We start from the raw sequence: 26,835 nt of genomic DNA on the forward strand, positions 1-26,835 counted from the left end.
TTGGTAGAAGGTTTAGAGGGGATTTGAGAGGAAATTTCTTCACCCAGAGGGTGGTGGGGGTCTGGAACTCACTGCCTGAAAGGGTGGTAGAGGCAGAAACCCTCACCACATTTAAAAACTACTTGGATGTGCACCTGAAGTGCCGTAACCTGCAGGGTTCCGGACCCAGAGCTGGAAAATGGGATTAGGCTGGATAGCCTCTTGTCGGCCGGCGCGGACACGATGGGCCGAAATGGCCTCCTTCCGTGCTGTAAACTTCTATGATTCTATAAATGAGAGATTAAGGTTGCAAAGCTGAGAAAAATACATGGGTATACTTGGGGAGGGGTGGGGGTGGGGAGGCTGCCTGGGAAGAGGTTTTCTTTTTAAAAAGATTACTCGTTCGAGAGGCTGTATTGTACTTCAGTTTAATATTCACTGAGGGGGAAAAATATAAGATGAAAAATTTGTAAACGGACAAAGAAAATTGGAAGCCTGATTTGACTCGGAGGATGATGTGGAGTCTGACAACTTCCTTGGATCGAGGAGGGTCTCATAGTTACATTGGAGAGGCAGCTGGCTAAGGCGGGTGAGTGCTTCCTGTCAACGTCATAGTTCTGGTGCTGTCTCTGCATTCTCCAGCCCAGCTTCTCTAGCTACTCGTCCTTTGACTCCTCGTTCTCTGGGTCGTCGCCGTCTGGCTCGTCATCCAGCATTTGCTTGAGCTCCTGCTTCTTCTCGGTCTCCTTCACCCCCTCACTCTTCCGCCGCTCCATGGTCTTGGGCTCCTCCTCGGTCTTAGGCTGCTCCTCGGCCTCCGGCTCCCCCTCGGTCCTGGGCGCCTCCTCCTTCTCCGGCTCCACGTATTCGTGGAGCTGTTTCTTGTATCGCAGGGTCCTCAGCTTGGTGCAGTACTCTCTCTCCCGGAGTAGATGGCTGCGCTGCTCCTCCAGCTCCATCTGCTGCTCGCACAGGATCCGGGAGCGACGGATCAGGCACACCAGTACCTCCCGCAGCTGCTGGTTCTCCACCTTGATCGACTGGATATGCTTGATCAAGCAGCAGACCGCCTCCTGTGGAGCAGACGGAGGACATTGTTTCAAACTGGTCTTATTAACTCGAAGACCTCTATCTGGTCGCCCCTTCCTTAATAGTCAGGCTTTTAAAACCAACACTTTGTTACCTATACAAAAGCAAAATACTGCGGATGCTGGAATCTGAAATAAAAACAGAGAATTCTGGAAATCTCAGCGGGTCAGGCAGCATCAGTGGAGAGAAACAGAATTAATGTTTCAGGTCGAGGACCCTTGGTCTGAACTGCGATGTTGAAAAAGAGCACATTCTTAAGCACCGAAAGGTGGAGGGGAAGAAAGGACAAAAGGGAAGGACTGTGATAGGTGGAAGGCAGGAGAGATTAGAGAGACAAAAGGGATGATGGGGGAATTTGAAATTGTACTGACAAAAGTTAGAAAAAGATTAATCTGGATAGGGTGTGAATGGCAGAGTAATGACCAGCTGCCATGAGAGACAGGGAGAAAAAAAAGAAAAATAAACATAAGATGGGGGGAGGGAGCCAAATTTGGCTGCTTATGTCTTCAGCCTCATTCTTCTTAAACTTGGTTGTGTCCTGCACTATGACTCTTGACCCTTCACCTGAGGGTTTGCCAAAGTTCACCACAGTGCGTAGAAGCAATGACAAATAAGAACATAAGAAATAGGAACGAGAGTAGGCCATACGGCCCCTGCTCCACTATTCAATAAGATCATGGCTGATCCTATCATGGACTCAGCTCCACATCCCTGCCCACTCCCCATAACCCCTTATCACTCCTGTTTACACTGGGCTGGAAGTAGTGCCTATATTGCAGCATTCTTGGGACTCATCGAATTTACAGCACAGCAGGAGACCAGTTCTTTAACTGTGGGAGCTTGCTGTGCACAAATTGGCTGCCACGTTTCCCAACATTACAACAGTGACTATGTCTCAAAAGTAATTAATTGCCTGTAAAACGCCTTGGGACGTCTTGAAAGACCTTTACTTTACGAGAAGTGTAAAGGGGAAACGAGAGAGGGAATGTTTTCATACAGACATCAGAATGAGCTGGCAGCAGAGTGAGGTTAAGGAGTTTGAAAGAGAGGGTGAAGTGGTGCTAAGAATACTAGCTGATTTTGTACACAAGTAACAAACTTTAAAGTAGAACAAACTAATAAATAATCCTAAAATTGTCAACATAGAAAGGGACAGTAATGTGAATCGAGTTGATTTGAGCAATCGCAGGCTGTGGGAAGTGTCTGCAACTTACCTTGTTTGAGCTCAACTTGAGACGGAGACAACCCGACACATCAGGGATGGGGGCCCAGTTTGTGGAGCGAGAGTGTGAGACAGAGTTATGGAGCAGACAGCGGAGGAACAAAAATGGAGCAGAGAAAGGCAGGAAGGAACAGCTAGAAAAGAGCTCCCAGGGCAACTTGTACTCTTCAACAGACTAGAAGCCCGAGCTTCCTGTGGGGAAAGTGACTACAGGCAGCTCCATCAATAAATATCGATGATCCCAAGAAACCAAAGATGGCTCAAGGGGGGAGATTAGCAAAACAACTGGAAATAACAACTTGCATTTATATAGCGCCTTTAAAGTAGTAAAACGTCCCAAGATGCTTCGCAGGAGCGTTATCAAACAAAATTTGACACTGAGCCACATAAGGAAATATTATGTCAGTTTGGTCAAAGAAGTAGGATTTAAGGAGCGCCTTAAAGGAGGAGAGAGAGATGGAGATGCAGAGAGGTTTAGGGAGGGTGTTCCAGAGCTTGGGGCCCAGGCAGCTGAAGGCATGGCCGTCAATGGTGGGGCGATTAAAACTGGGGACGCACAAGAGGTCAGAATTGGAGGAGCGCAGAAATCTCGGAGGGTTGTAGGGCTAGAGGAGATTACAGAGATAGGGAGGGGTGAGACCATGGACGGATTTGACAACAAGGATGAGAATTTAAAAATTGAGGAATTGCTTAACCAGGAGCCAATGTAGGTCAGCGAGCAGAGGGGTGGTGTGTGAATGGGACTTGGCGTGAGTTAGGATACGGGCAGCAAAGTTCTGTCTGAGCTTAAGTTTATGGAGGGTGGAAAATGAGAGGCCGGCCAGGAGTGCATTGGAATAGACAAGTCTAGAGGTAGAAGAGGCATGGATGAGGGTTTCAGCAGCAAATGTCCCACAGGGATCTGTGATGGGGCCTCAACTATTCACAGTATTTATATCCAAATTTGCCGATGACACAAAGATAGATGGCATTGCAGGCAGTGTAGATGAAAGCATAAAATTACAAAGAGATATTGATAGATTAAGTAAAGGGTAAAATTGTGGCAAATGGATTTCAATGTAGGCAAATGTGAGGTCATCCACTTTGGACCTAAAAAGGATAGGACAGGGTACTTTCTAAATGGTGAAAAGCTAAAAACAGTGGATGTGCAATGAGATTTTGGGGTTCAGGTACTTTGATCAGTAAAGTGTCATGAACAGGTACAGAAAATAATCAAAAAGGCTAATGGAATGCTGGCCTTTATATCTAGAGGACTAGAATACAAGGGGATAGAAGTTGTGCTGCAGCTATACAAAGCCCTGGTTAGACCCCACCTGGAGCTCTGTGAGCAGTTCTGGACACCCCACCTTAGGAAGGATATATTGGCCTTGGAGGGAGTGCAGTGTAGGTTTACCAGAATGATACCCGGACTCCAAGGGTCAAGTTATGAGGAGCGATTATGCAAATTAGGGTTATACTCTCTAGAATTTAGACGGTTAAGGGGTGATCTGATCAAAGTTTTCAGTATATTAAGGGGAACAGATAGGGTAGATCAAGAGAAACTATTCCCGCAGGTTGGGGAGTCTAGGACTAGGGAACATAGTCTAAAACATTAAGCAAGACCTTTCAGGAGTGAAATTAGGAAACACTTCTGTACACAAAGGCTGGTAGTAGTTTGGAAGTCTTTTCCGCAAATGGCAAATCTTATCCTAATTATTTGATACATTTATTTGATAGATCAATTGTTAATTTTAAATCTAAGATTGATAAGCTTTTTCTTAACCAAAGGTATTAAGGGATATGGGCCAAAGGCGGGTATATCGGGTTAGGTCGCAAATCAGCCATGATCTCATTTAATGGCGGAACAGGCTCGAGGGGTTCTATGGTCTACTCCTGTTCCTATGTTCCTATGAACTGAGGCAGGGGTGGAGTCGGGCGATTTTACAAAGGTGGAAATAGGCGGTCTTAGTGATGACGTGGGTATGTGGTCAGAAGGTCATCTCGGGGTCAAATACAACACCTAGGTTGTGAACAGTCTAGTTCAGCCTCAGACAGGGAGAGGGATGGAGTCAGTGGCTATGGAACCGAGTTTGTGGCGGAGACGAAGACAATGGCTTAGGTCTTTACAATAATTAATTTCTGCTTATCCAGAACTGAATGTTGGACAAGCAATGTGACAATTTAGAGACAGTCGAGAGGGGTCGAGAGAGGCGGTGGGGAAGTAGAGCTGGGTGTCGTCAGCATACATATGGAAAATTCACTGTGTTTTCGGATGAGGTCGCTGAGGGGCAGCATGTAGATGAGAAATAGGAGGGGGGACGAGGATAGATCCTTGGGGGACACCAGAGGTGCGGGAGCGGGAAGAGAAGCCATTGCAGGTGATTCTGTATATGACTGGATAGGTAAGAATAGAACCAGACAGTAGTGAAGTACAGCCCAACAGACCCGGATGCTTTGTCGCCTAGTGAAAGGGGCATATCGAATAGACTAGAAAAGGTTGTGGAAAGGGAGTCCAGAACAAGGGGGCGTAACCTTAAAATTAGAGCTAGGCTGTTCAGGGCTGATGTCAGAAAGCATTTCTTCACACAAAGGGTAGTGGAAATCTGGAACTCTCTCACCCCAAAAAGCTGGTGAATCTGAGATTGTTAGATTTTTGTTAGGTAAGGGTATCACGGATATGGAACCATGGCAGGTCGATGGAGTTAAGAAAAAGACTCACATTTATATAGCGCTTTTCACGACCACCGGACGTCACAAAGCACTTTACAGCCAATGAAGTACTTTTTTGAAGTGTGGATACAGATGAGCCACGATCTAATTTAATGGCGTTACAGGCTCGAGGGGCTGAATGGCCTCCTCTTGCTCCTATGTTCTTAAGGGAGGGAGAGCAATTAGCTATCATATTTAAGAAAGGATATACTTGCTTTGGAGGCAGTTCAGAGAAGGTTCACTAGGTTGATTCCAGAGATGAAGGGATTGACTTATGAGGAAAGGTTGAGGAGGTTGGGCCTCTACTCATTGGAATTCAAAAGAATGAGAGGTGATCTTATCGAAATGTATAAGATTATGAAGGGGCTTGACAAGGTGGATGCAGAGAGGATGTTTCCACTGATGGGGGAGACTAGAACTAGGGGGCATAACTTAGAATAAGGGGCCGCCCATTTAAAACAGAGATGAGGAGAAATTTCTTCTCTCAGAGGCTTTTACATTTTTGGAATTCGCTGCCTCAGAGAGCTGTGGAAGCTGGGACATTAAATAAATTTAAGACAGAGATAGAAAATTTCTTAAACAATAGGGGAGTAAGGAGTTATGAGGAGCGGGCAGGGAAGTGGACCTGAGTCCATGATCGGATCAGCCATGATCTTATTGAATGGTGGAGCAGGCTCAAGGGGCTGTATGGACTACTCCTGCTCCTATCACATTACAGCAAGATTCAAAAGGGGCAAAATGTGTTAAAAAGACAAGCCTGAAGGCTCTGTGCCTCAATGCGAGGAGTATTCGGAATAAGGTGGATGAATTAACTGCGCAGATAGCAGTTAATGGATACGATGTGATTGGCATCACGGAGACATGGCTCCAGGGTGACCAAGGCTGGGAACTCAACATCCAAGAGTATTCAGCATTTAAGAAGGATAGACAGAAAGGAAAAGGAGGCGGGGTGGTGTTGCTGGTTAAAGAGGAAATCAATGCAATTGTAAGGAAGGACATTAGCCTGGATGATGTGGAATCGGTATGGGTGGAGCTGCGGAATTCCAAAGGGCAGAAAACACTAGTGGGAGTTGTGTATAGACCACCAAATGGTAGTAGTGAGTTGGGGACAGCATCAAACAAGAAATAAGGGATGTGTGCAATAAAGGTACAGCAGTAATCATGGGCGACTTTAATCTACACATTGATTGGGCTAACCTAACTGGTAGCAATGCGGTGGAGGAGGATTTCCTGGAGTGTATTAGAGATGGTTTTCTAGACCAATATGTCGAGGAACCAACCAGGATGCTGGCCATCCTAGACTGGGTGATGTGTAATGAGAAGGGACTAATTAGCAATCTTGTTGTGCGAGGCCCTTTGTGGAAAAGTGACCATAATATGGTAGAATTCCTTATTAAGATGGAGAGTGACAAAGTTAATTCAGAAACTAGGGTCCTGAACTTAAGGAAAGGTAACTTCGACGGTATGAGGTGTGAATTGGCTAGAATAGACTGGCAAAGGATACTTAAAGGGTTGACGGTGGATAAGCAATGGCAAACATTTAAAGATCACATGGATGAACTTCAGCAATTGTACATCCCTGTCTGGAGTAAAAATAAAACTGGGAAGGTGGCTCAACCATGGCTAACAAGGGAAATTAAGGATAGTGTTAAAACCAAGGAAGAGGCATATAAATTGGCTAGAAAAGCAACAAACCTGAGGACTGGGATAAATTTAGAATTCAGCAAAGGAGGACTAAGGGTTTAATTAAGAAGGGGAAAATAGAGTACAAGAGGAAGCTTGCACGGAACATAAAAACTGACTGCAAAAGCTTCTATAATTATGTGAAGAGAAAAAGATTCGTAAAGACAAACGTAGGTTCCTTGCAGTCGGATTCAGGTGAATTTATAATGGGGAACAAAGAAATGGCAGACCAATTGAACCAATACTTCGGTTCTGTCTTCACAAAGGAGGATACAAATAACCTTCTGAATGTACTAGGGGACAGTGGGTCTAGTGAGAATGAGGAACTGAAAGATATCCTTATTAGGCGGGAAACTGTGTTAAGGAAATTGGTGGGATTAAAGGCCGATAAATCCACGGGTCCTGATAGTCTGCATCCCAGAGTACCTAAGGAAGTGGCCCTAGAAATAGTGGATGCATTGGTGATCATTTTCCAACAATCTATCGACTCTGGATCAGTTCCTCTGGACTGAAGGAAGAAAGGAGGGAGAGAGAAAGCAGGTAATTAGCCTGACATCAGTAGTGGGGAAAAAGTTGGAATCAAGCATTAAAGATGAAATAGCAGCCCATTTGGAAATCAGTGACAGGATCGGACCGAGTCAGCATGGATTTATGAAAGGGAAATCATGCTTGACAAATCTTCTGGAATTTTTTGAGGATGTAACTAGTAGAGTGGACAAGGGAGAACCAGTGGATGTGGTGTATTTGGACTTTCAAAAGGCTTTTGACAAGGTCCCGCACAAGAGATTGGTGTACAAAATCAAAGCGCATGGTATTGGGGGTAATGTACTGACATGGTGAAAGAACTGGTTGGCAGACAGGAATCAGAGAGTCAGGATAAACGGGTCCTTTTCAGAATGGCAGGCAGTTACTAGTGGGGTGCCACAGGGCTCAGTGCTGGGACCCCAGCTATTTACAATATACATTAATGATTTGGATGAAGGAATTGAGTGTAATATCTCTAAGTCTGCGGATGACACTAAACTGGGTGGCGGTGTGAGCTGTGAGGAGGACGCTAAGAGGCTGCAGGGTGACTTGGACAGGTTAGGTGAGTGGGCAAATACATGGCAGATACAGTATAATGTGGATAAATGTGAGGTTATCCATTTTGGGGGCAAAAACACGAAGGCAGAATAGTATCTGAATGGTGGCAGACTAGAAAAAGGGGAGGTGCAACGAGACCTGGGTGTCATGGTTCATCAGTCACTGAAAGTGAGCACGCAGGTACAGCAGGTGGTAAAGGCGGCAAATGGTATGTTGGCCTTCATAGCTAGGGGATTTGAATATAGGAGCAGGGAGGTCTTACTGCAGTTGTACAGGGCCTTAGTGAGGCCTCACCTGGAATATTGTGTTCAGTTTTGGTCTCCTAGTTCTTGCTATTGAGGGAGTGCAGCGAAGGTTCACCAGACTGATTCCAGGCTGGGCTGTCATATGAGGAGAGACTGGATCAATTGGGCCTTTATTCACTGGTGTTTAGAAGGATGAGAGGGGATCTCATAGAAACATATAAGATTCTGACAGGACTGGACAGGTTAGATGCGGGAAGAATGTTCTCGATGTTGGGAAGTCTAGAACCAGGGGACATAGTCTTAGGATAAGGGGTAGGCCATTTAAGACTGAGATGAGGAGAAACTTCTTCACTCAGAGAGTTGTTGACCTGTGGAATTCCCTGCCGCAGAGAGTTGTTGATGCCAGTTCATTGGATATATTCAAGAGGGAGTTAGATATGGCCCTTACAGTTAAGGGGATCAAGGGGTATGGAGAGAAAGCAGGAAAGGGGTACTGAAGGAATGATCAGCCATGATCTTATTGAATGGTGGTGCTGCAGGCTCGAAGGGCCGAATGGCCTACTCCTGCACCATATTTCTTATGTTCTTATGTTTACGTGGGATCAAATTATGTTGGTGAAGAGAAACCTGATGTCCTGCAGGATAAGCTTAGGGCATTAGGAAATAAGTTTCGGTGCAGGACTTCATGGGTGGAAATCTCATTCCCCAATTCCCCAGCCAGGCGTGAGAACAGGGAAGGACAGGATGATTAGGGAAGTCAATACATGGCTTGAGGAGTGGTGTCTGAAAGAGGGATTCCACTTCACTGGGCACTGGCACCGGTTTTGGGACAGATGGGAGGTATTCTGCATCTGAGCAGGCAGGGTGCGAACGTACTGGCAAAAACGGCTAAGTGCAGAAGAGATGAGGGAGCCGAAATTCACCGTCCCCGAAGGGACAGCTACTGCGGAGTTTGGGCGGTCGACCGAAAAAAAAATTGATTGGCCGCCATAAACGGGTACCATATTCATCGTGGGGGATTTGAGCAGTGCTCACTTCCGCCGGAAACGGCGCGGTGAAGCCGCTGTGAAGGTGACTTCCAGCGGTGAGCTCTGCAGCGTGCGGGCCGCTGAAAAGCAGCAAGGTCAGGGAATTTCAGCTGCAAAAAGTTAAGACTTCTCCCAGCAGTGCCCCCGCGAGGTATTCGAGTCAGTGCTCGAACGGGATACCGCTAGAGTGTTGCCGCGATAGGGGCCCTTTGGTAGGGAAATAATTTTATTAATTATTATTGTTTTTATTTCAGATTCCAGCATCCACTGTATTTATCTTTTGATATAGTTTTATTAATTGTTTTCGCTCCATTCAACCTGCTGAGTACTGCTCAGAGGTTTGCACATACCCCTGCACTTTTGTACAACTTTCAGGTCTGACTCTTTAATGGAGGCCTGTGGGCTGCAGAGACCTGTTTGGCAGGGTTGACCCTGAGGATGGGGGGAGTGTTGGGAGGGCGACTCCTGGTACACCTGCTCAGAAGCAGGGCAGCACGCAGGAGAAGGCGTCGCCATCAGCACTGTACAGAGAGGCAGCGGGCAAGGGAGGCAGCAGCCATGATTCGTTCATTCTGCGCCAGACCTGTGTGCCCGCCATCTTCACCGGCCCGAATCAGGATTGCGGTTGGCTGCTTGTGGGCAAGGAATATCCCCTGTCCACCTGGCTGCTCACTCCACTGCGAAACCCCAGGGCAGCGCCAGAGCATGCATACAATGAAGCTTCATTGTGCCACCAAGTGCATCATCGAGCAGTGCATCGGCATCCTTAAACAGAGGTTCCGGTGCCTGGACCGCTCTGGTGGTACCTTGCAGTACTCTCCTCAACGGGTCTCCATAATCGTCGTGGTCTGCTGAATGCTGCACAACCTGGCCATCATGAGGGGACAGCCGCTGGAGTTGAGCCAGCAGTACCACCTGAGGAGGAGGAGGAGGTGGTGCAGGAGGAGAAGGAGGCAGCGCTGGAGGAGGAGGAGGTGGATCCCTGTCGCCCCATCGCTTGGAAGGGCTGGGTACAGACTGGCCAACACCCTCCTAGGAGCGTGCAGCCTCACATATATGGAGGTGCCTGACACCTTCCCTGCAATCTCCCTCCATGCATTATGTACTGGCGGTCTGCCAGGTCTCCCCACATCAGGAAACAGCATTCTTCTGACCTCCACACCATCCATCAGTGTCTCCAACTCCATATCAGTGAACCTGTTGGCTATCCTTGCACCTCTTACACCAGCCATCCTTCCAACCTCCTTCCCCCCCTCAGGGCCTTGCTGCCTTTAGAAAGGCCAGGGAGCAGCTGGCTCATCAGAAACCCTTACCTGCATGCTGAATTTCTCAGTGGTGATAACGCTCAAATTAAGACAGCCACACCGCTGAAAAATCCACTTTGGAAGGGTTCATTAGCGCTGGAACCCACTTGTTCACTTTTGGACCTGAATATGGGGTGGCCCAGCCACGAAAAAATTTCGGCACTAATGGCCACAAAAAGGTGGGGGGGAGCACCACCTTCCAGCGGTACTGAATTTCGGGCCCGAGGTCTTGTAAGCTGGGAGGGAGGGGAGCTGGGAAAATAAAACCAACAATAGAGAGAGGGAAAAAGATGAGAATAATACTCATGCAGAAAACAACTGTGCGAGAGGGATGTGGAGCAGAAGAATACAATCAAATGGGGCTAGATATGAAGAGGGAACAGACTGTTGAAGGTGGGGGATACAGACAAAAACATCATGGGAAAAGAAATGGTGTTTAAAAGAAACAGAAGAATGCCTACAATTGTAGTTAAGTGCTGTTCAGAGGGCATTGTCATTTATTTAGAATTTTGTACATCAATAATGCAATACCCGGAATCAGTGAGTGTAGGTTGCAATAGCAGTTCCATAACTCATTTGAGATTAAGGCGGTTTTGCAATGTGCAGTGTGGGAAACTAACTGGGGGAACTCGAAGCAATTATTTTACAGGAAGATCTAGATCTAATTTCATTGACAGAAACCTGGCTGCAAACTGGAAATGAATGGAAAATAAAATGCATTGGGATATAATATTGGAAGGATAGAAAAGATAAGAAAGGAGGTGGGAGTGATATTGGTAAAAGAGGGAATTGATGCTTTAGAGAGGGACGATGCAGACAGAACGGGATACAGACAGTCGATATGGTTGGAGCTCAAAGATAGAAAAGAGCTTGTTATATTAGTATTACAGGCCACCAAATTATGAGAAGAAAATCTGCAGGCTGATTAGGCATAAGTAGGAATAACAACATTATTGTTCAGAGAGATAGTAATTATCCACTTATTGAGTGGGAGAGAGATAGAAAAAATGGAATGGAATTGCTAAAATGCGTACAGAGTTCTCTCCTCGAGCAGCCTGCTGGTCGACCTACAATGTGCCCAGGTGTTGCTGGATCAGGTTTTGAGTCATGAAGTAGATCGGGTCGGTGAGCTAATTGTGGCACAGTGACCACAATATGATACGGTTCAAGATCCAACTCGAAAAGGGGAAACTACATCATCAGATTGGATAAGGGCAGATTATAGAAAGATGAGTGAGCTCGGAGGGTGGAATCGACGCTTGCGACTGAAGAGCAACAAAGCGATGCTTAAAGATTACAAAAGTACAGCATGAGTAAAGATAGAAGGAAAGAACTTGCATCTATACAGTGCTTTTTCACAACCTCAGGACATCCCAAAGCACTTTACAGCCAATTAAGTAGTTAAAAAAAACTGTAGCCACTGTTGCAATGTAGGAAGTGTATATTGCATTTAAAAAAAAAAGTAAACTACTAATAGTTTTTGAATGCTGTGGATAAATGCAGAGGTTAGAAAGCAATTAAAAGTGAACAAGAGGATCTATGAGGACTACAGGAATAACAATAATGAAAAAATGACCTGAGACTGAGAAAATAAGAGCTTCAGAACAGGATAAGGAGCACAGGGAAAGGATTTAAAAAAATACACAGAACTGTAAATTATTTCATAATTTTATCAGTAAAAAGAGAATTGTTAAAAGCAAGGTGGTACTTGGGAGGGAGAGGTTTGTCAATTTGTAGAAAATGGTAGAGGTATTTTTTACGGAGTAACTATTTGTACTAAGTCTCCCAACGCATGCACAGAAGCGAGAGTTTGGACAAATATCACCGACTCCGCCCCCCAGCGCAATTCTCACTAACCCTTTACTGTGTATGCTGCCTCCGATCTAGCAGCAGCCAAACGCATCCGCTGAGCCTCCAAGCCACCTGCAAGCATGTACTTGGGACAGCGGGGAGAGCGAGAAGTGGGAAGAGAGCGAGAGAGCTTGGGGGGAGGGGGAGTGAGCTTGGGGGAGGGGGAGAGAGCGAGAAAGCTTAGGGGAAGGGGGAGAGAGTGAGAGAGTTTGGTGGAGGGGAGAAAGAGCGAGCTTGGGGGAGAGAGAGAGAGCTGGGGGGTGGGGGTGGAGAGAGAGAGCGCTTACGGGGAGGGGGAGAGAACGAGAGCGCTTGGGGGGGGAGAGAGAGAGAGAGATTACGGGGGGAGAGAGAGCTCGGAGGGAGAGACGGAGAGAGAGAGCTGAGAGAGAGAGAGAGAGCTGAGAGCTTGGGGCGGCGGGGGATGGGTGGGTGGGAAAGAGAGAGAGAGCTTGGGGGGGAGAGAGAGAGAGAGCTGAAAGAGCTTGGCGGGAGAGAGAGAGCTTGCGGGTGGGGGAAGAGAGAGATAGAGCTGGGAGGAGGAGGGAGAGCGAGAGAGAGCTGAGAGGGAGGGGGAGAGAACGAGAGAGCTTGGGGGGGGAGAGAGAGAGAGAGAGAGAGAGAGAACTTGGAGGGAGAGAGAGAGAGCTTGGGGGGGGGGGGTGAGAGAAAGCTTGGAGGGAGAGAGAGAGCTGAGAGAGCTTGCGGGGAGAGAGGGAGAGCTGAGAGAGCTTGGGGGCGGGGCGGGAAGAGCTTAGGAAAGGGGGAGAGAGCGAGAGAGTTTGGGGAGGGGGACAGAGCGAGAGAGTTTGTGGGAGGGGGAGAGAGAGAGAGAGCTGAGGGGGAGGGGGAGGGGGAAAAGAGAGCTTGGGGGGGACGAGGAGAGAGCTTGGGGGAGGAAAGAGAGCTTTGGGGGAGGGAGAGAGAGCATGGGGGGGATAGGGAAAGAGAGAGCTTGGCGGGGGGGGGGGAGGAGGGAGAGAGCCTGGGGGGAGAGAGATAGAGAGCTTGGGGGGAGGGGGAGTGAGCTTGGGGGAGGGGGAGAGAGCGAGAAAGCTTAGGGGGAGGGGGAGAGAGTTTGGTGGAGGGTAGAAAGAGCGAGCTTGGGGGGGGAGAGAGAGAGAGAGAAAGAGATTACGGGGGAGAGAGAGCTTGGAGGGAGAGAGGGAGAGAGAGCTGAGAGAGAGAGAGAGAGAGAGAGCTGAGAGAGAGAGAGAGAGAGAGAGCTGAGAGCTTGGGGCGGCGGGGGGTGGGAAGCTTGGGGGGCGTGAGAGAGAGAGAGAGAGCTAAAAGAGCTTGGAGGGAGAGAGAGAGCTTGGGGGCGGGGAGGGAGAGTGAGAGAGCTTGGAGGGAGAGAGAGAGAGCTTGGGGGGGGAGAGAGAGAGAGAGAGCTAAAAGAGCTTGGAGGGAGAGAGAGAGCTTGGGGGTGGGGAGGGAGAGTGAGAGAGCTTGGAGGGAGAGAGAGAGAGAGAGCTGAGGGGGAGGCGAGGGGGAAAAGAGAGCTTGGGGGGAACGAGGAGAGAGCTTGGGGGGGGAAAGAGAGCTTTGGGGGAGGGAGAGAGAGCATGGGGGGGATAGGGAAAGAGAGAGCTTGGCGGGGGGGGGGGGGAGGAGGGAGAGAGCCTGGGGGGAGAGAGATAGAGAGCTTGGGGGGGGGGGGGAGGGAAGAGCTTGGGGGGAGGGTGGAATAGCGAGAGAGCTTGCGAGCGGGGGAGATCGAGAGAGAGCTTTGGGGGAGTAGGGGGAAGAGAGAGAGCCTGGGGCGGGGGGGCGGGTGGAAGGGGGAAGAGAGAGAGCATGGGAGGAGAGAGAGAGCCTAGGTGGGAAGGGAGCTTGGGGGTGGTGGGGTGAGAGATACAGGTGGGGGGGGGGGTGATTGGAAAGGAGAGAGGGAACTCAGAGAAGAGGGATCATGTTCTTCTAACCCCCTGGTGCGTGCAAGCTCGGTGCGTGTGTTACAAGGGACATCTTTGGAGTGGATGATATCCAGAAGTCACGACACTCACTATTCACTTCATACCCAGTAAACCTGTTAACAATCCGCACACAATGCCCCATCTATGGGGGGGGTGGGGGAAGGTCTTGTGCTTGAGTAAGGGACTTCGGCTGGGGGAGGGATACATTTGCGCTGGAGTAATGGACTTAGGCTAGAACTCGGTGGCTTTTGGGGAGATCTATCCTCTGTGGCTTCTGAAGTTAAAATGGATCGAATTACAAATTGGAAAGTTACTCAGAACTTGGGCTGGGCAGTTCCAGTTACACATTCCAGAGGAACTGCAGAATGTTGCCTATCCCCCAATCAGCAACAGGTCATGTGAAAATGGAGAGCCAATCAGAGAAATGGCTGCATTTCAGTTAGTACAAATAGACGCAGCCTATTTAATAAGTACTTCACCGGTCTTTGCTAAAGAGAAGGCTACCTACCGGTGTATCCTAACAATCTGTATTTATATAGCGCCTTTAACATATTGAAACGTCCCAAGGCGCTTCACAGGAATGTTATATGATAAAAATATGACACCGAGCTGCATAAGTAAAAATTAGCGCGAGGGGACATATGGCCTACTCCTGCTTATGTTATGTTATTATGTTATTATGCAGCGATACAATAGAAATGCTTAAAATGATGAAAGTTTGGTACATGGTGGATGAAAGTAGACTGTTTCCAGTGGGTGAGCACTCCAGAACAAGGGGGCCATAGATACAAGGCAACAGAGAGCAGCAGAAACTTCATAACACCAGAGAGTAGTGAGGCGGTGATAATCACTCCCAGGGTTAGTGTATGAGGCAGAAACTATTTCAATTTCGAGACAATTGGAGGGAGGGATGAAGGAAAGGGGATTGACGGGAAACGGGAACAGGGAGGGTAAAGGTGATTAGGACGGTTTACTCACGCAGCGGGTAATCGCCGACACTGGGCCGAGTGGCCTGTTTCAGTGCTGTAACTTCACTATATTTCTGTGTGTATGGAACCCGAGCCACTTCCAACAGGGTACAGGGCAAGAGCGGGAACATGGGCTTAGACTGGAGAGCGGCAGTGGGGCACAGACCCAATGATAGTAAGGGAGGGGTCTGTTACGAGGGGGCATAGTGTTAAGGTGGTTGGTGGAAGGTTCAGAGGGGATTTGAGGGGGGGGGGGCTTCTTTACGCAGAGGGTTGTGGGGATCTGGAACTCGCTGCCTGGAAGAGTGCTGGATGCAGAAACCCTCACCACTTTTAAGAGATGGTTGGATGGGCACTTAAAGTGCCGTAATCTGCAGGGTTACGGACCTAGAGCTGGTAATTGGGATTAGACTGGATAACCTTTTGTTGGTCGGCGCAGATATAATGGTCAGTACTGCAGGAAATTGAATACGGCCAGGGTGATCTCCTGAACTAGTTTCGATCGCCTGGATGGGTCGGAGAGGAATTTTCCCAGATTCTTTTCTCCCTAAATTGGCCTGGGTTTTTATCTGGTTTTTGCCTCTCTCAGGAGATCACATGGCTCCGGTTGGGGTGGAGTGTAGAATGTTTCAGTGTAAGGGGTGTCACAGTTGTGTGGGGTGGACTGGTTGGGCTGGGTGCTCTTTGCCTTTCCGCCATTGTTCATTGTTCATAGGTTTATATGTAACCTTCAGGGCTGCTGACCGAGGGCCGTGCGGCTCTTTGTCGGCCGGCGCGGACACGATGGGCCGAAATGGCCTCCCCTTCTGTGCTGTAGATTTCTATGTTTCTATTTCCTGTGCTTAAATTTCCAATGATTCTATGGTGTGGAAATTCGTCAGCATCTGGTTTGGGGCGGAAAGACAGCTCTGAGGCCGAATCGGGAGGCCGGAACCAGCTGCCTTTTAGTAGCAACGAATTTCAGGTAAGTGCCAGGAAACGGGGAGGTGGGGAGGGGACTTCGTTTTAATGGCGGCCACTGAAGGATCCTGGGTCCCGCCCGTTGCTGATCAGCTTCTGGGTGGGGTCCCGACGCCTGTTTTGTGCAGCTGCCGGGAATGCCGAATAACGGCCCAATCAGTTTGCTGAGCTCAGCCCGGTGTGCTACCGAGTCACACATTGAGCAGAAAAGGCCCAGGCTCCATCCCCGGCCTGTGGCTGAATTGGCTCATCTCTTCCAGCAGCTAGAACCATCGGCAGCACCGCTGAGGTGAGGTGCGGCGAGGGTAGGGGAGCAAGAGATCAGCTGCTGGCACCGGACCGCTGCTGGAGGTTGGCGCCCGCCGACATATCGGGCTTGGTTGTGATGCCCTCTGAGGTTAAATAGCCTGACAACACACACACACACACACACACACACACACCCTCCCCCCGTGAGGGCGCTGAGCACCTCGAGTCTCATCGCCGAGAGCATGCAGAAACCAAGCGCAGGCAGCGGAAGGAGTGTGCGGCAAACCAGTCCCACCTCCCCTACCTCCAACAACTATCTGTCCCACCTGTGACAGACTGTAATTCCTGTATCGGACTGTACAGTCTCCTGAGAACTCATGTTTAGAGTGGAAGCAAGTCTTTCTCGATTCCGAGGGACTGCCTATGATGATGACACACACGCACACTGGGCCTGCAGGTGAAGAAATGGTGACTGAAATGGGGAGGGAGGCGGCCTCAGTTGACACTTATCTCAGCAAGAATGAGGGGAGAAAACTGTGGGGGAGGGGGAGACAGGGTTGGAGGGGTGGGGGTGAAGAGGGCAGAGGGAAGATGGCAGGAATAATTACAAGGATCCCATTCCCCACGTAAAAAAGGCAGACTGCTTTGACGGCTGCTTTATTTCTCCATCACTTGCAGTGCGGTCTCGGAGTCCGAAAACCCCTGCCCTTGGTTGCTCACCCTGTTTGCCTCCGACTCGAGCAATTTAACTCTTCTCTTGGTGTTCTGTTTGTATTCCGCCTTATCCTTGTTGAAGTTGGATTTGATGTCGTGCAGCCTCTGTGAATGATTGGCCCGAGCGACCATCAGCTCCTTGTCCAGCTCGGTGATCCTGGCCAATTGTTCCTGCCGCAGATCCTGGAACAGGGGGAGTCACAAAACAATGTGTTTCACTATTACACAGGGTATATAGCACAGAAATAGGCCATTCAACCCAACCAGCCCATGCTAGCTTTATGCTCCACTCGAGCCTCCTCCCGTCTTTCCTCATCTAAATCTAACAGCATAACCCTCTATTCCCCTCTCCCCCATATGCTTGTCTAGCCTCCCCTTAAATGCATCGACACTATTCGCCTCAACAACTCCCTGTGGTAGCGAGTTCCACATTCTCCCCACTCTCTGAGTAAAGAAGTTTCTCCTGAATTCCCTATTTGATTTCTTGGTGACTATCTTATATTGATGGCCTCTAGTTTTGCTCTTCCCCACAAGTGCAAACATTCTCTCTGTATCCACTCGATCAAATCCTTTCATAATTTTAAAGACCTCTATTAGGTCACCCCTCAGCCTTCTTGTTTCAAGAGAAAAGAGACCCAGCCTGTTCATCCTTTCCCCTCGCTTTTCTGGTATCATCCTTGTAAATCTTCTCTGCACCCTCTCCAGTGCCTCTATATCCTTTTTATAATGTGACAGAACTGTACGCAGTGCTCCAAGTGTGGTCTAACTAAGGTTCGGTACAGGTTTGGCATAACTTCACTCCTTTTTAATTCTACCCCTCTAGAAATAAACCCTAGTGCTTGGTTTGCTTTTTTCATGGCCTTATTAACCTGTGTTGCTACTTTTAGTGATCTGTGTATATTTGAGTTGAGTATTATGTATTATTCATTTTTATTTCTCTTTGTCCCGTTTGTTTTTCCTCCTTCCCGTGGCCACCCTGACTCTCGCTGTAGCTCACACAAGGGCCATGTGTATGTGACCCCAGCAAAGGAACAGGAGGAGGCCATTCAGCCCTTGGGCCTGTACCACCATTCAGTTCAATCATAGCTCATCTGCTCCTCAACTCCATGTACCGTGCACAATGTTGGTCGCCTTACCTAAGGAAGAATATATCTGCCTTGGAGATAGGCAACAAAGGTTCACTAGACTGATTCCTGGGATGAGACATTGAGTATATTGGGCCTATACTCTCTGGAGTTTAGAAGAATGAGAGGTGATCACATTGAAACATACAAGATTCTTATTGACAGCTTGACAGGGCAGATGCTGGAGAGTCTAGAACTAGGGGTCATAATCTCAGAACAAAGGGTCCGCAATTTAGAACTGAGATGGAGAAATTTCTTCGTGGGTGCGACTAATGTGGCTGCAGAGTTCGCAGCGGCGATGTTGTGACGCGTCAGCACGGCGCTGATAAGAACTTAAGAAATAGGAGCAGGAATCGGCCATTTGGCCCCTCGAGCCTGTTCCGCCATTCAATAAGATCATGGCTGATCTGATCATGGATTCAGCTCCACTTTCCCGCCCCGCTCTAATGACACTTACCGCCCCTCAATACCGCCCTGACCGGAAATAAAAGCCAAAGAGCTGAATATCGGTCCACTCTACTGAAAACCTACTGAATCGGAGAGTGCCTACTTTTTGGTCGGGGGGAGGGGAACAATTTCTGCCCCTCGAACTCGGGGGTCACAGTCTCAGGCTAAGGGGTTGGCCATTCAAGACGGGAATGAGGAGCAATTTCTTCACTCAGATGGTTGTGAATTCTCCACTCCACCTGACTGTGGATGCTCAGTCATTGAGTATATTCAAGACTGAGATCGATAGATTTTTGGAGTCTCGTGGAATGAAGGGATATGGGGATCGGGCGTCAAAATGGAGTTGAGGTCAAATATCAACCATGATTTTATTGAATGGCGGAAAATGGCCTACTCCTGCTACCAATTCTTATGCTGTTAAGCATCTCCTGTTTCCACTGAAGCATGACACGAGCCTTTCTGCTTCTTTCCCAGTGTGTTTGTGTGTTTTAGCCCTCCACTCCCTTCCCTCTGTTCCTTTTTAAATGCTGTTTATCTGTCCATACCTGGAACGTTAAGTTGTCTGCTCTCTCCACAAGTGCTGCCTGGTCTACTGAGTGTTTCCAGCATTTTATCATTTAGTTTCAGATTTCCAGCATCTGCTTTCCATTCCACTCGTGCTCAGTTCCCATTCATGACTTTAAAGACTTTTTTATACAAGTCATTCTTTGGATGTGGGTGTCGCTGGTAAAGGCCATTATTCATTGCCCTATTTAGTTGCCCTGATAGCAGTTTGAGACAACCGAGTGTCTTGTTAGGCCACTGCTGAGAGCAGTTATGAGTCCTACATGTGGGTGTGGGACTGGAGCCACTCATAGGCCCAGACCGGATAAGGACAGCAGCTTTCCTTCCCTAAACCGACATCTGGAGGCAGTTCAGAGAAGGTTCACTAGGTTGATTCCAGAGATGAGGGGGTTGACTTATGAGGAAAGGTTGAGTAGGTTGGGCCTCTACTCATTGGAATTCAGAAGAATGAGAGGTGATCTTATCGAAATGTATAAGATTATGAGGGGGCTTGACAAGGTGGATGCAGAGAGGATGTTTCCACTGATGGGGGAGACAGAACTAGAAAGCATAATCTTAGAATAAAGGACCGCCCATTTAAAACTGAGATGAGGAGAAATTTCTTCTCTCATAGGGTTGCAAATCTGTGGAATTCGCTGCCTCAGAGAGCTGTGGAAGCTGGGACATTGAATAAATTTAAGAGAGAGATAGACAGTTTCTTAACCGACAAGGGAATAAGGGGTTATGGGGAGCGGGCAGGGACCTGAGTCCATGATCGGATCAGCCATGATCGTATTAAAAGGCGGAGAAGGCTCGAGGGGCCCTATGGCCTACTCCTGCTCCTATTTCTTATGTTCTTATGTAGTGAACCGGTTGGGTTTTTACGACAATCTGGCAGCTTCAGGGTCACTTTTACTAAGACCAGGTTTTTATTTTTAAAAGCTGCCGTGGTGAGTTTTGCACTCCCGTTCTCTGGAGTATTAGCCAGGTCGGATTACCACTGCACTACCAAAATGTGCTTCAATTAGGTCGCCTGAAAATAAACTGCCCAACCGAAATGCTTCACTCAGGCGAGGGGATCGCTTACTTTATATTCCTTCAGTTCCTTGATGTCATTATTAAGCTGAAGCAGCTCTTTTTCTTTGTCCATTTGCAAGGTTTCCAGTTCTGAATAGAGAAAAAAAGAAACCATCAGATACACGGGGATTTCGAACCCAGCTTTGTAACTGGGCGCATTCAGTGAACTAGAATCAATATTAATTAATTACACTCAAGCAAACATATTTTATGTAGTGTCTTTGTGTCAATATCCGGATTTATAGGAGCACCTTTTATATTATCAGGACATCCCAAAGATCTTTACAGCCAATCTGAAGTGTAGTCACTGTTAGGTAGGAAACACCAATTTGCGCACAGCAAGATCCAAAAGAGAGTAATCAGATAAATGACGGGTTATATTTCTGGTTGATAGGGAGAGCTTCCCTGTTCTTCTTCAAATAGAATACAGGCCAGGACACCGGTGGAAAATCCCCTCTTTTCCAAATACTGCCATGGGATCTTTTACGTTCACCTGAGAGAGCAGACAGGGCCTCGGTGTAACGTCTCATCTGAAAGATGACACCTCCGACAGTGCAGCATTCCCTCAGTTACTGCACACTGTCAGTATGAGAAGTGTGGTATTGGGGCTAGAAGAACCCACAGCCTGGAGATTCAGAAGGTGAGGGTGCTACCCACGGAGCCAAATTTCCACCAATATCAGGGCCAACGCCAGACCAGTATCCACCCAGGGACAAGCTCAGAAGGCTTTTCCCAGAAACGACCCGAGTTTAGAAAGACACGAATCCACAATTGTGCGCTGGGGCGTCTGCCACAGCTCAAGGGACATTTAATAATGCCACACCAGCCACACCAAATAGTGTTGCCAACACTGGGTGGATGTATTCCTGAGGTTTCATCACATGACTTCCTGCCTCCAGCAGCCCCGCCCCGCCGCTCTCTCCCAATTGGTCGCCCGACACGTCCATCCTCGCGGTGTCCTGCCTGCCCAGCCAATCGGAAAGCAAGCAGGCTCCTAATTACCCGATTGGCTGATGCGTGACTGTCAGTCAAACAGCCTTTTAATCCCGTTTCTGATATTTTTTTAATAGATGAAAGGGTTCAAGGAAAATTTTTAAAAATACGCACAATGTTTTGATTATTCCACCGGGGTTTTTGTTCTTTGCAGTGTCCTGGAGATTGGTCTTTAGTATATCAGCCGTGGCTCAGTGGGTGGCACTCTCGCCTCTGAGTTGGAAGGTTGTGGGTTCAAGCCCCACTCCAGAGACTTGAGCACAAAATCTAGGCTGACACTCCAGTGCTGTGCTGAGGGAGTGCTGCACTGTCGGAGGTGCCGTCTTTCGGATGAGACATTAAACCACACTAAACCTGCTCTCTCAGGTGGACATAAAAGATCCCATGGCACTATTTCGAAGAAGAGCAGGGGAGTTATCTCTGGTGTCCTGGGGCCAATATTTATCCCTCAATCAATATAACAGAAACAGATTATCTGGTCATTATCACATTGCTGTTTGTGGGAGCTTGCTACATTACAACAGTGACTACACTTCAAAAAGTATTTCATTGGCTGTAAAGTGCTTTGGGACATCTGGTGGTCATGAAAGGCGCGATAGAAATGCAAGTCTTCTTTCAATTCCTGGAGATTCCACGGCAATCCAGGAGGGTTGGAACCTTATCACCAATCTCCCCTCCATCCACCAGCCACACCAACAAGTTCAATGGATGAATGCCCATGTCTAGTCAGGAACTTAACCATGTGGAGCACAAAGATCGCCAGTTCAATCAATGGTCTGGTCTGTTTGGGGGGGGGAAGGAAGAACCAATTAAGATGCCCGCTGCTGTTCACTTTCCAGTGATGCCGCCACCCCACCCAGCGTTGAATTCAGCTCGCGATGCCACTGCCCCGTCCCCCTGCACTCGATTAGCTCAGGCGAGCTGGAACCCAGCTTGAATCGACAGCTGGCTCACACTTGGAGTACTGTGCACAATTCTAGTCACCATATTATAAAAAAGATATAGAAGCATTGGAGAGGGTGCAAAAAAGATTTACAAGGATGATACCAGAAATGCAAGGGTAAGGATGAACTGGCTGGGTCTCTTTTCCCTTGAAAAGAGAAGGCTGAGGGGTGACCTAATAGAGGTCTATAAAATTATGAAAGGTTTTAATAGAGTGGATAGAGAGAGAATGTTTCCACTTGTGGGGAAGAGCATAACTAGAGGCCATCAATATAAGATAGTCACCAAGAAATCAAACAGTAAATTCAGAAGAAACTTCTTTACCCAGAGAGTGGTGAAAATGTGGAACTCGCTGCCACAGGGAGTGGTTGAGGCGAATAGTATCGATGCATTTAAGGGGAGACCAGACAAGCACATGAGGGAGAAGAGAATAGAGGGTTATGCTGATAGATTTAGATGAGGAAAGACAGGCTCGAGTGGAGCATAAACACTGGCATGGGCTGGTTGGGCCGAATGGCCCGTTTCAGTGCCTTGTATCCTACGTAATCCTATGTAAACACGGGGTATTTAGGAGAGGAGAATCGAAGGGAAGGAAAGAACAGTTGGAGAATGGTCCCTGCTGCAGGAGATGCGAGGTGACCAGAGATTAGAACCTGGGCTGGGGGATGCGAGATGGGGTCGCACCAACCACTTGCAAAACATGCAGGGGCTCACGGGTCGATCGGTATCTTGACTCCATTGTTCCATATCCCTTAATACCCTTACCTAACAAAAATCCATCAATCGATGCCCCCCCCGGCCAGCCTCAACAGCTGTTTGTTGGAGAGTTCCAGATTTCCACTACACTTTCCTGATATCACGCCTGAACGGCCTGGCTCTAAATTTAAGGTCATGCCCCCTTGTTAAGGATTCCCCTCACCAAAGGAAATAGTTTCTCTCTGTCTACCCTATTAACTCCTTGGAACGAGCCTCAGCTGGAGTATTGTGTCTAATTCTGGGCACTATGCTTTAAGGAAGATGTCAAGGCCTTGAAGAGGGTGCAGAAGAGATTTACCAGGGATGAGGGACTTCAATTATGTGGAGAGATTGTAGAAACTGGGGTTGTTTTCCTTAGAGCAGAGAAGGTTAAGGGGAAATTTAACAGAGGTGTTCAAAATGATTAAAGATTTTGATAGAGCAAATAAGGAGAACCTGTTTCTAGTGACAGATGGATGGGTAACCAGAGGGCATAGATTTAAGTTAACTGGCAAAGAACCAGAGGGGAGATGAGAACATTTTTTACGCAGCGAGTTGTTATGATCTGGAATGCGCTGCCTGAAAGGGCGGTGGAAGCAGATTGAATAGTAAGTGTCCAAAGAGAATTGGATAAATACTTCAAAAGGAAAAACTTGCAAGGTTACGAAGAAAGAGCAGGGGAGTGGATCTATTTGGATAGCTCTACCAAAGAGCCGATACAGGCACGGTGGACTGAATGGCCTCCTTCTCAGCTGTATGACTCTATGAACAGCTATTTGTACGGAGGTGTGACAGGCACTGGTGAGAGCACTAGAATGATGGACGAGGGGAGCACATTCAATCAGTCCTTTGTGCCAAAGTCCGCGGCTTCCATTCCAACAAACCTTGTTTCTGTATCTCAAAATCGGTCATTATTTTCTCCTTTTCTTCCCTGATTTCTTCCAGGTACTTGTGGTTCTGATCATTCAGGGAGATGATCTGATTCTGCCTTTTCTCAGTCCTTTTCGCCATCTGTGCTAAGTATTCTTGCTAAACCGGATTAGAATTAAAATGCGTTAAACAGGAAGTTTACAAAGTGACCTTTATAGGACACACTCAGATAGAATGCTGATTCGATAGAGTTTTGCAATCTGCAGCCTGCTATTCCCCAGAAACACATCGAGGGATTCAGGTGGCTTATACACGGGATAATTCGCAGTCTGTGGGCAATGGACAGTATAATGTGGTATCGTTGGTTAATCATTCTTTTAAAAAAATCATTCTTTTAAAAAAAAAGAAAATTAAAAATAGTTTCAAGTCACTTTCAATCTTTATAAAGCATGGAGAGAATCTTAATTTTCTTCAATTAAATATTGGGAAGATTGAAGCCATTGTTTTCGGTCCCCACACAACTCCGTTCCATAGAAACATAGAAAATAGGAGCAGTAGTAGGCCATTCGGCCCTTCGAGTCTGCACCACCGTTCAATATGATCATGGCTGATCCTCTATCTCAACACCATATTCCCGGTTTCTCCCCATACCCCTTGATGCCTTTTATTTCTAGAAATCTATCTATCTGCCTCTTAAATATATTCAGTGACTTGAATTTCTCCTTATCTCAGTCCTAAATTTCCTACCCCGTATCCTGAGACTGTGACCCCTTGTTCTAGACTTCCCAGCCCGGGGAAACATCCTCCCCGCATCCAGTCTCTCCAACTCAATCAGAATTTTATATGTTTCAATGAGATCCCCTCTCATTCTTCTAAACTCTAGTGAATACAGGCCTAGTCGACCCAATCTCGCCTCATACGACAGTCCTGCCATCCCAGGAATCAGTCTGGTGAACCTTCACTGCACTCCCTCTATGGCAAGTATATCCTTTCTTTGGTAAGGAGACCAAAACTGCACACAATACTCCAGGTGTGGTCTCACCAAGGCCCTGTATAACTGTAGTAAGACATCCTTGCTCCTGTACTCAAATCATCTTGCAATGAAGGCCAACATACTATTTGCCTTCCTAACTGCTTGCTGCACCTGCATGTTTGCTTTCAATGACTGGTGTACAAGGACACCCAGGTCCCTCTGTACATCGACACTTCCCAAGCCATCACCATTTAAATAATACTTTGTCCTTATGTTTTTCCAACCAAAGTGGATAGCCTATACTGCATCTGCCATGTGTTTGCCCACTCGCTCAACCGATCTAAATCACCTGCAGCGTCTTTGCATCCTCCTCACAACTCACAATCCCACCTAGTTTTGTGTCATCAGCAAACTTGGAAATATTACATTTGGTTCCCTCATCCAAATCATTTATATATATTGTGAATAGCTGGGGCCCAAGCACTGATCCCTCTGGTACCCCACTAGACACTGCCCGCCACCCCGAAAAAGTCCCGTTTATTCCTACTCTCTGTTTCCTGTCAGTTAACCAATTTCAATCCATGCCAATACATTACCCCCAATCCTATGTGTTTTAATTTTGACACTAACCTCTTATGTGGGACTTTATCAAAGGCTTTCTGAAAATCCAAATACACTACATCCGCTGGTTCTCCCTTACCTATTCAATCAGTCACATCCTCAAAAATCTCCAGTAGTTTTGTCAAACATGATTTTCCTTTCATAAATCCATGTTGACTTTGTCTAATCCCGTTGATATTTTTAAGTGTCCCGTTATCACATCCTTTATAATAGACTCTAGCATTTTGCCTACTACTGATGTTAGGCTAACTGATCTGCAGTTCCCCGTTTTCTCTGTCCCTCCTTTTTTTAAATAGTGGGTTACATTTGCCACCCTCCAATCTGCAGGAACTGTTCCATAATCTATAGAATTTTGTAAGATGACAACCAATGCATCTACTATTTCCATGGCTACCTCTTTTAATACTCTGGGATGGAGATCATCAGGCCCTGGGGATGTATCTGCCTTCAGTCCCCTAGCCACTGACTCCATCCCTCTTCCCAACTCCTGTCTGAGGCTAAACCAGACTATTCGCAACCTTGGTGTCATGTTTGACCCTGAAATGAGCTCGACCACATATCCACAGTATAACTAAGACTGCCTATTTCCACCTCCGTAACATTGCCCGTCCCCACCCTTGCCTCAGCTGATCCGCTGCTAAAGCCCTCATCCATGCCTTTGTTACCTCTAGACTTGACTATTTCAACGCACTCCTGGCTGACCTCCCACATTCTACTCTACGTAAACTAAAGGTCATCCAAAACTCGGCTGCCCATGTCCTAATTCGCACCAAGTCCCGCTCACCCATCACCGCTGTGCTCGCTGACCTACATTGGCTTCCAGTTAAGCAATACCTCGATTTCAAAATTCAAATTCCTCCATGGCCTCACCCCTCCCTATCTCTGTAATCTCCTCCAGCCCCACAGCCTCCCCCCCACCACCCCCCCACCGGAGATGTCTGCGCTCCTCTAATTCTGCCCTCCTGAGCATACCTGATTATAAATCGCTCAACTATTGGTGGCCGGGGCCCCAAGCTCTGGAACTCCCTCCCTAAACTTCTCTGCCTCTCTTTCCTCCTTTAAGACGCTCCTTAAAACCTACCTCTTTGACCAAGCATTTTGTCACATGCATTAATATCGACTTATGCGGCTCGGTGTCAAATTTTTAAGAGCATAAGAAATAGGAGCCGAAACAGGCCCTCGAGCCTGCTCTGCCATTCAACATCATGGCTGATCTGATCTTGGCCTCAACTCTACTTCCCTGCCTGCTCCCCATAACACTTGACTCCCTTGTTATTCAAAAATCTGTCTATCTCCACCTTAAATATATTTAATGACCCAGCCTCCACAGCTCTCTGGGGTAGAGAGTACCAAAGATTCATGACCCTCCGAGAGAAGAAATTCCTCCTCATTTCCGTTTTAAATTGGCGATCCCTTATTCTGAAACTATGCTCCCGAGTTCGAGATTTCCCCCACGAGGGGAAACATCCTCTCTGCAACTACCCTGTCAAGCTCCCTCAGAATCTTATACGTTTCAATAAGATCACCTCTC

General features: G+C 47.6%; 1 protein-coding gene across 2 annotated transcripts in view; it reads right to left on the reverse strand.

Annotated features, from left to right (window-relative positions):
* Positions 1-391: 391 nt before the first annotated feature.
* ccdc166 (coiled-coil domain containing 166) overlaps positions 392-26,835 on the reverse strand; it is a 45,396-nt gene continuing 18,952 nt past the window's right edge. For both annotated transcript variants that reach the window (XM_070861090.1, XM_070861089.1), the window contains exons 5-8: positions 23,725-23,869; positions 20,181-20,260; positions 16,986-17,162; positions 392-1,052 (exon numbers count right to left, since the gene is read on the reverse strand). In XM_070861090.1, the coding sequence (XP_070717191.1) occupies positions 636-1,052; positions 16,986-17,162; positions 20,181-20,260; positions 23,725-23,869 (819 nt within the window). In that variant the 3' untranslated portion in view covers positions 392-635. The remainder of the gene's footprint in view (positions 1,053-16,985; positions 17,163-20,180; positions 20,261-23,724; positions 23,870-26,835) is intronic.

The sequence above is a fragment of the Pristiophorus japonicus genome, chromosome 2 (assembly GCF_044704955.1).
Source record: "Pristiophorus japonicus isolate sPriJap1 chromosome 2, sPriJap1.hap1, whole genome shotgun sequence".
Taxonomy (NCBI): Eukaryota; Metazoa; Chordata; class Chondrichthyes; family Pristiophoridae; genus Pristiophorus; species Pristiophorus japonicus.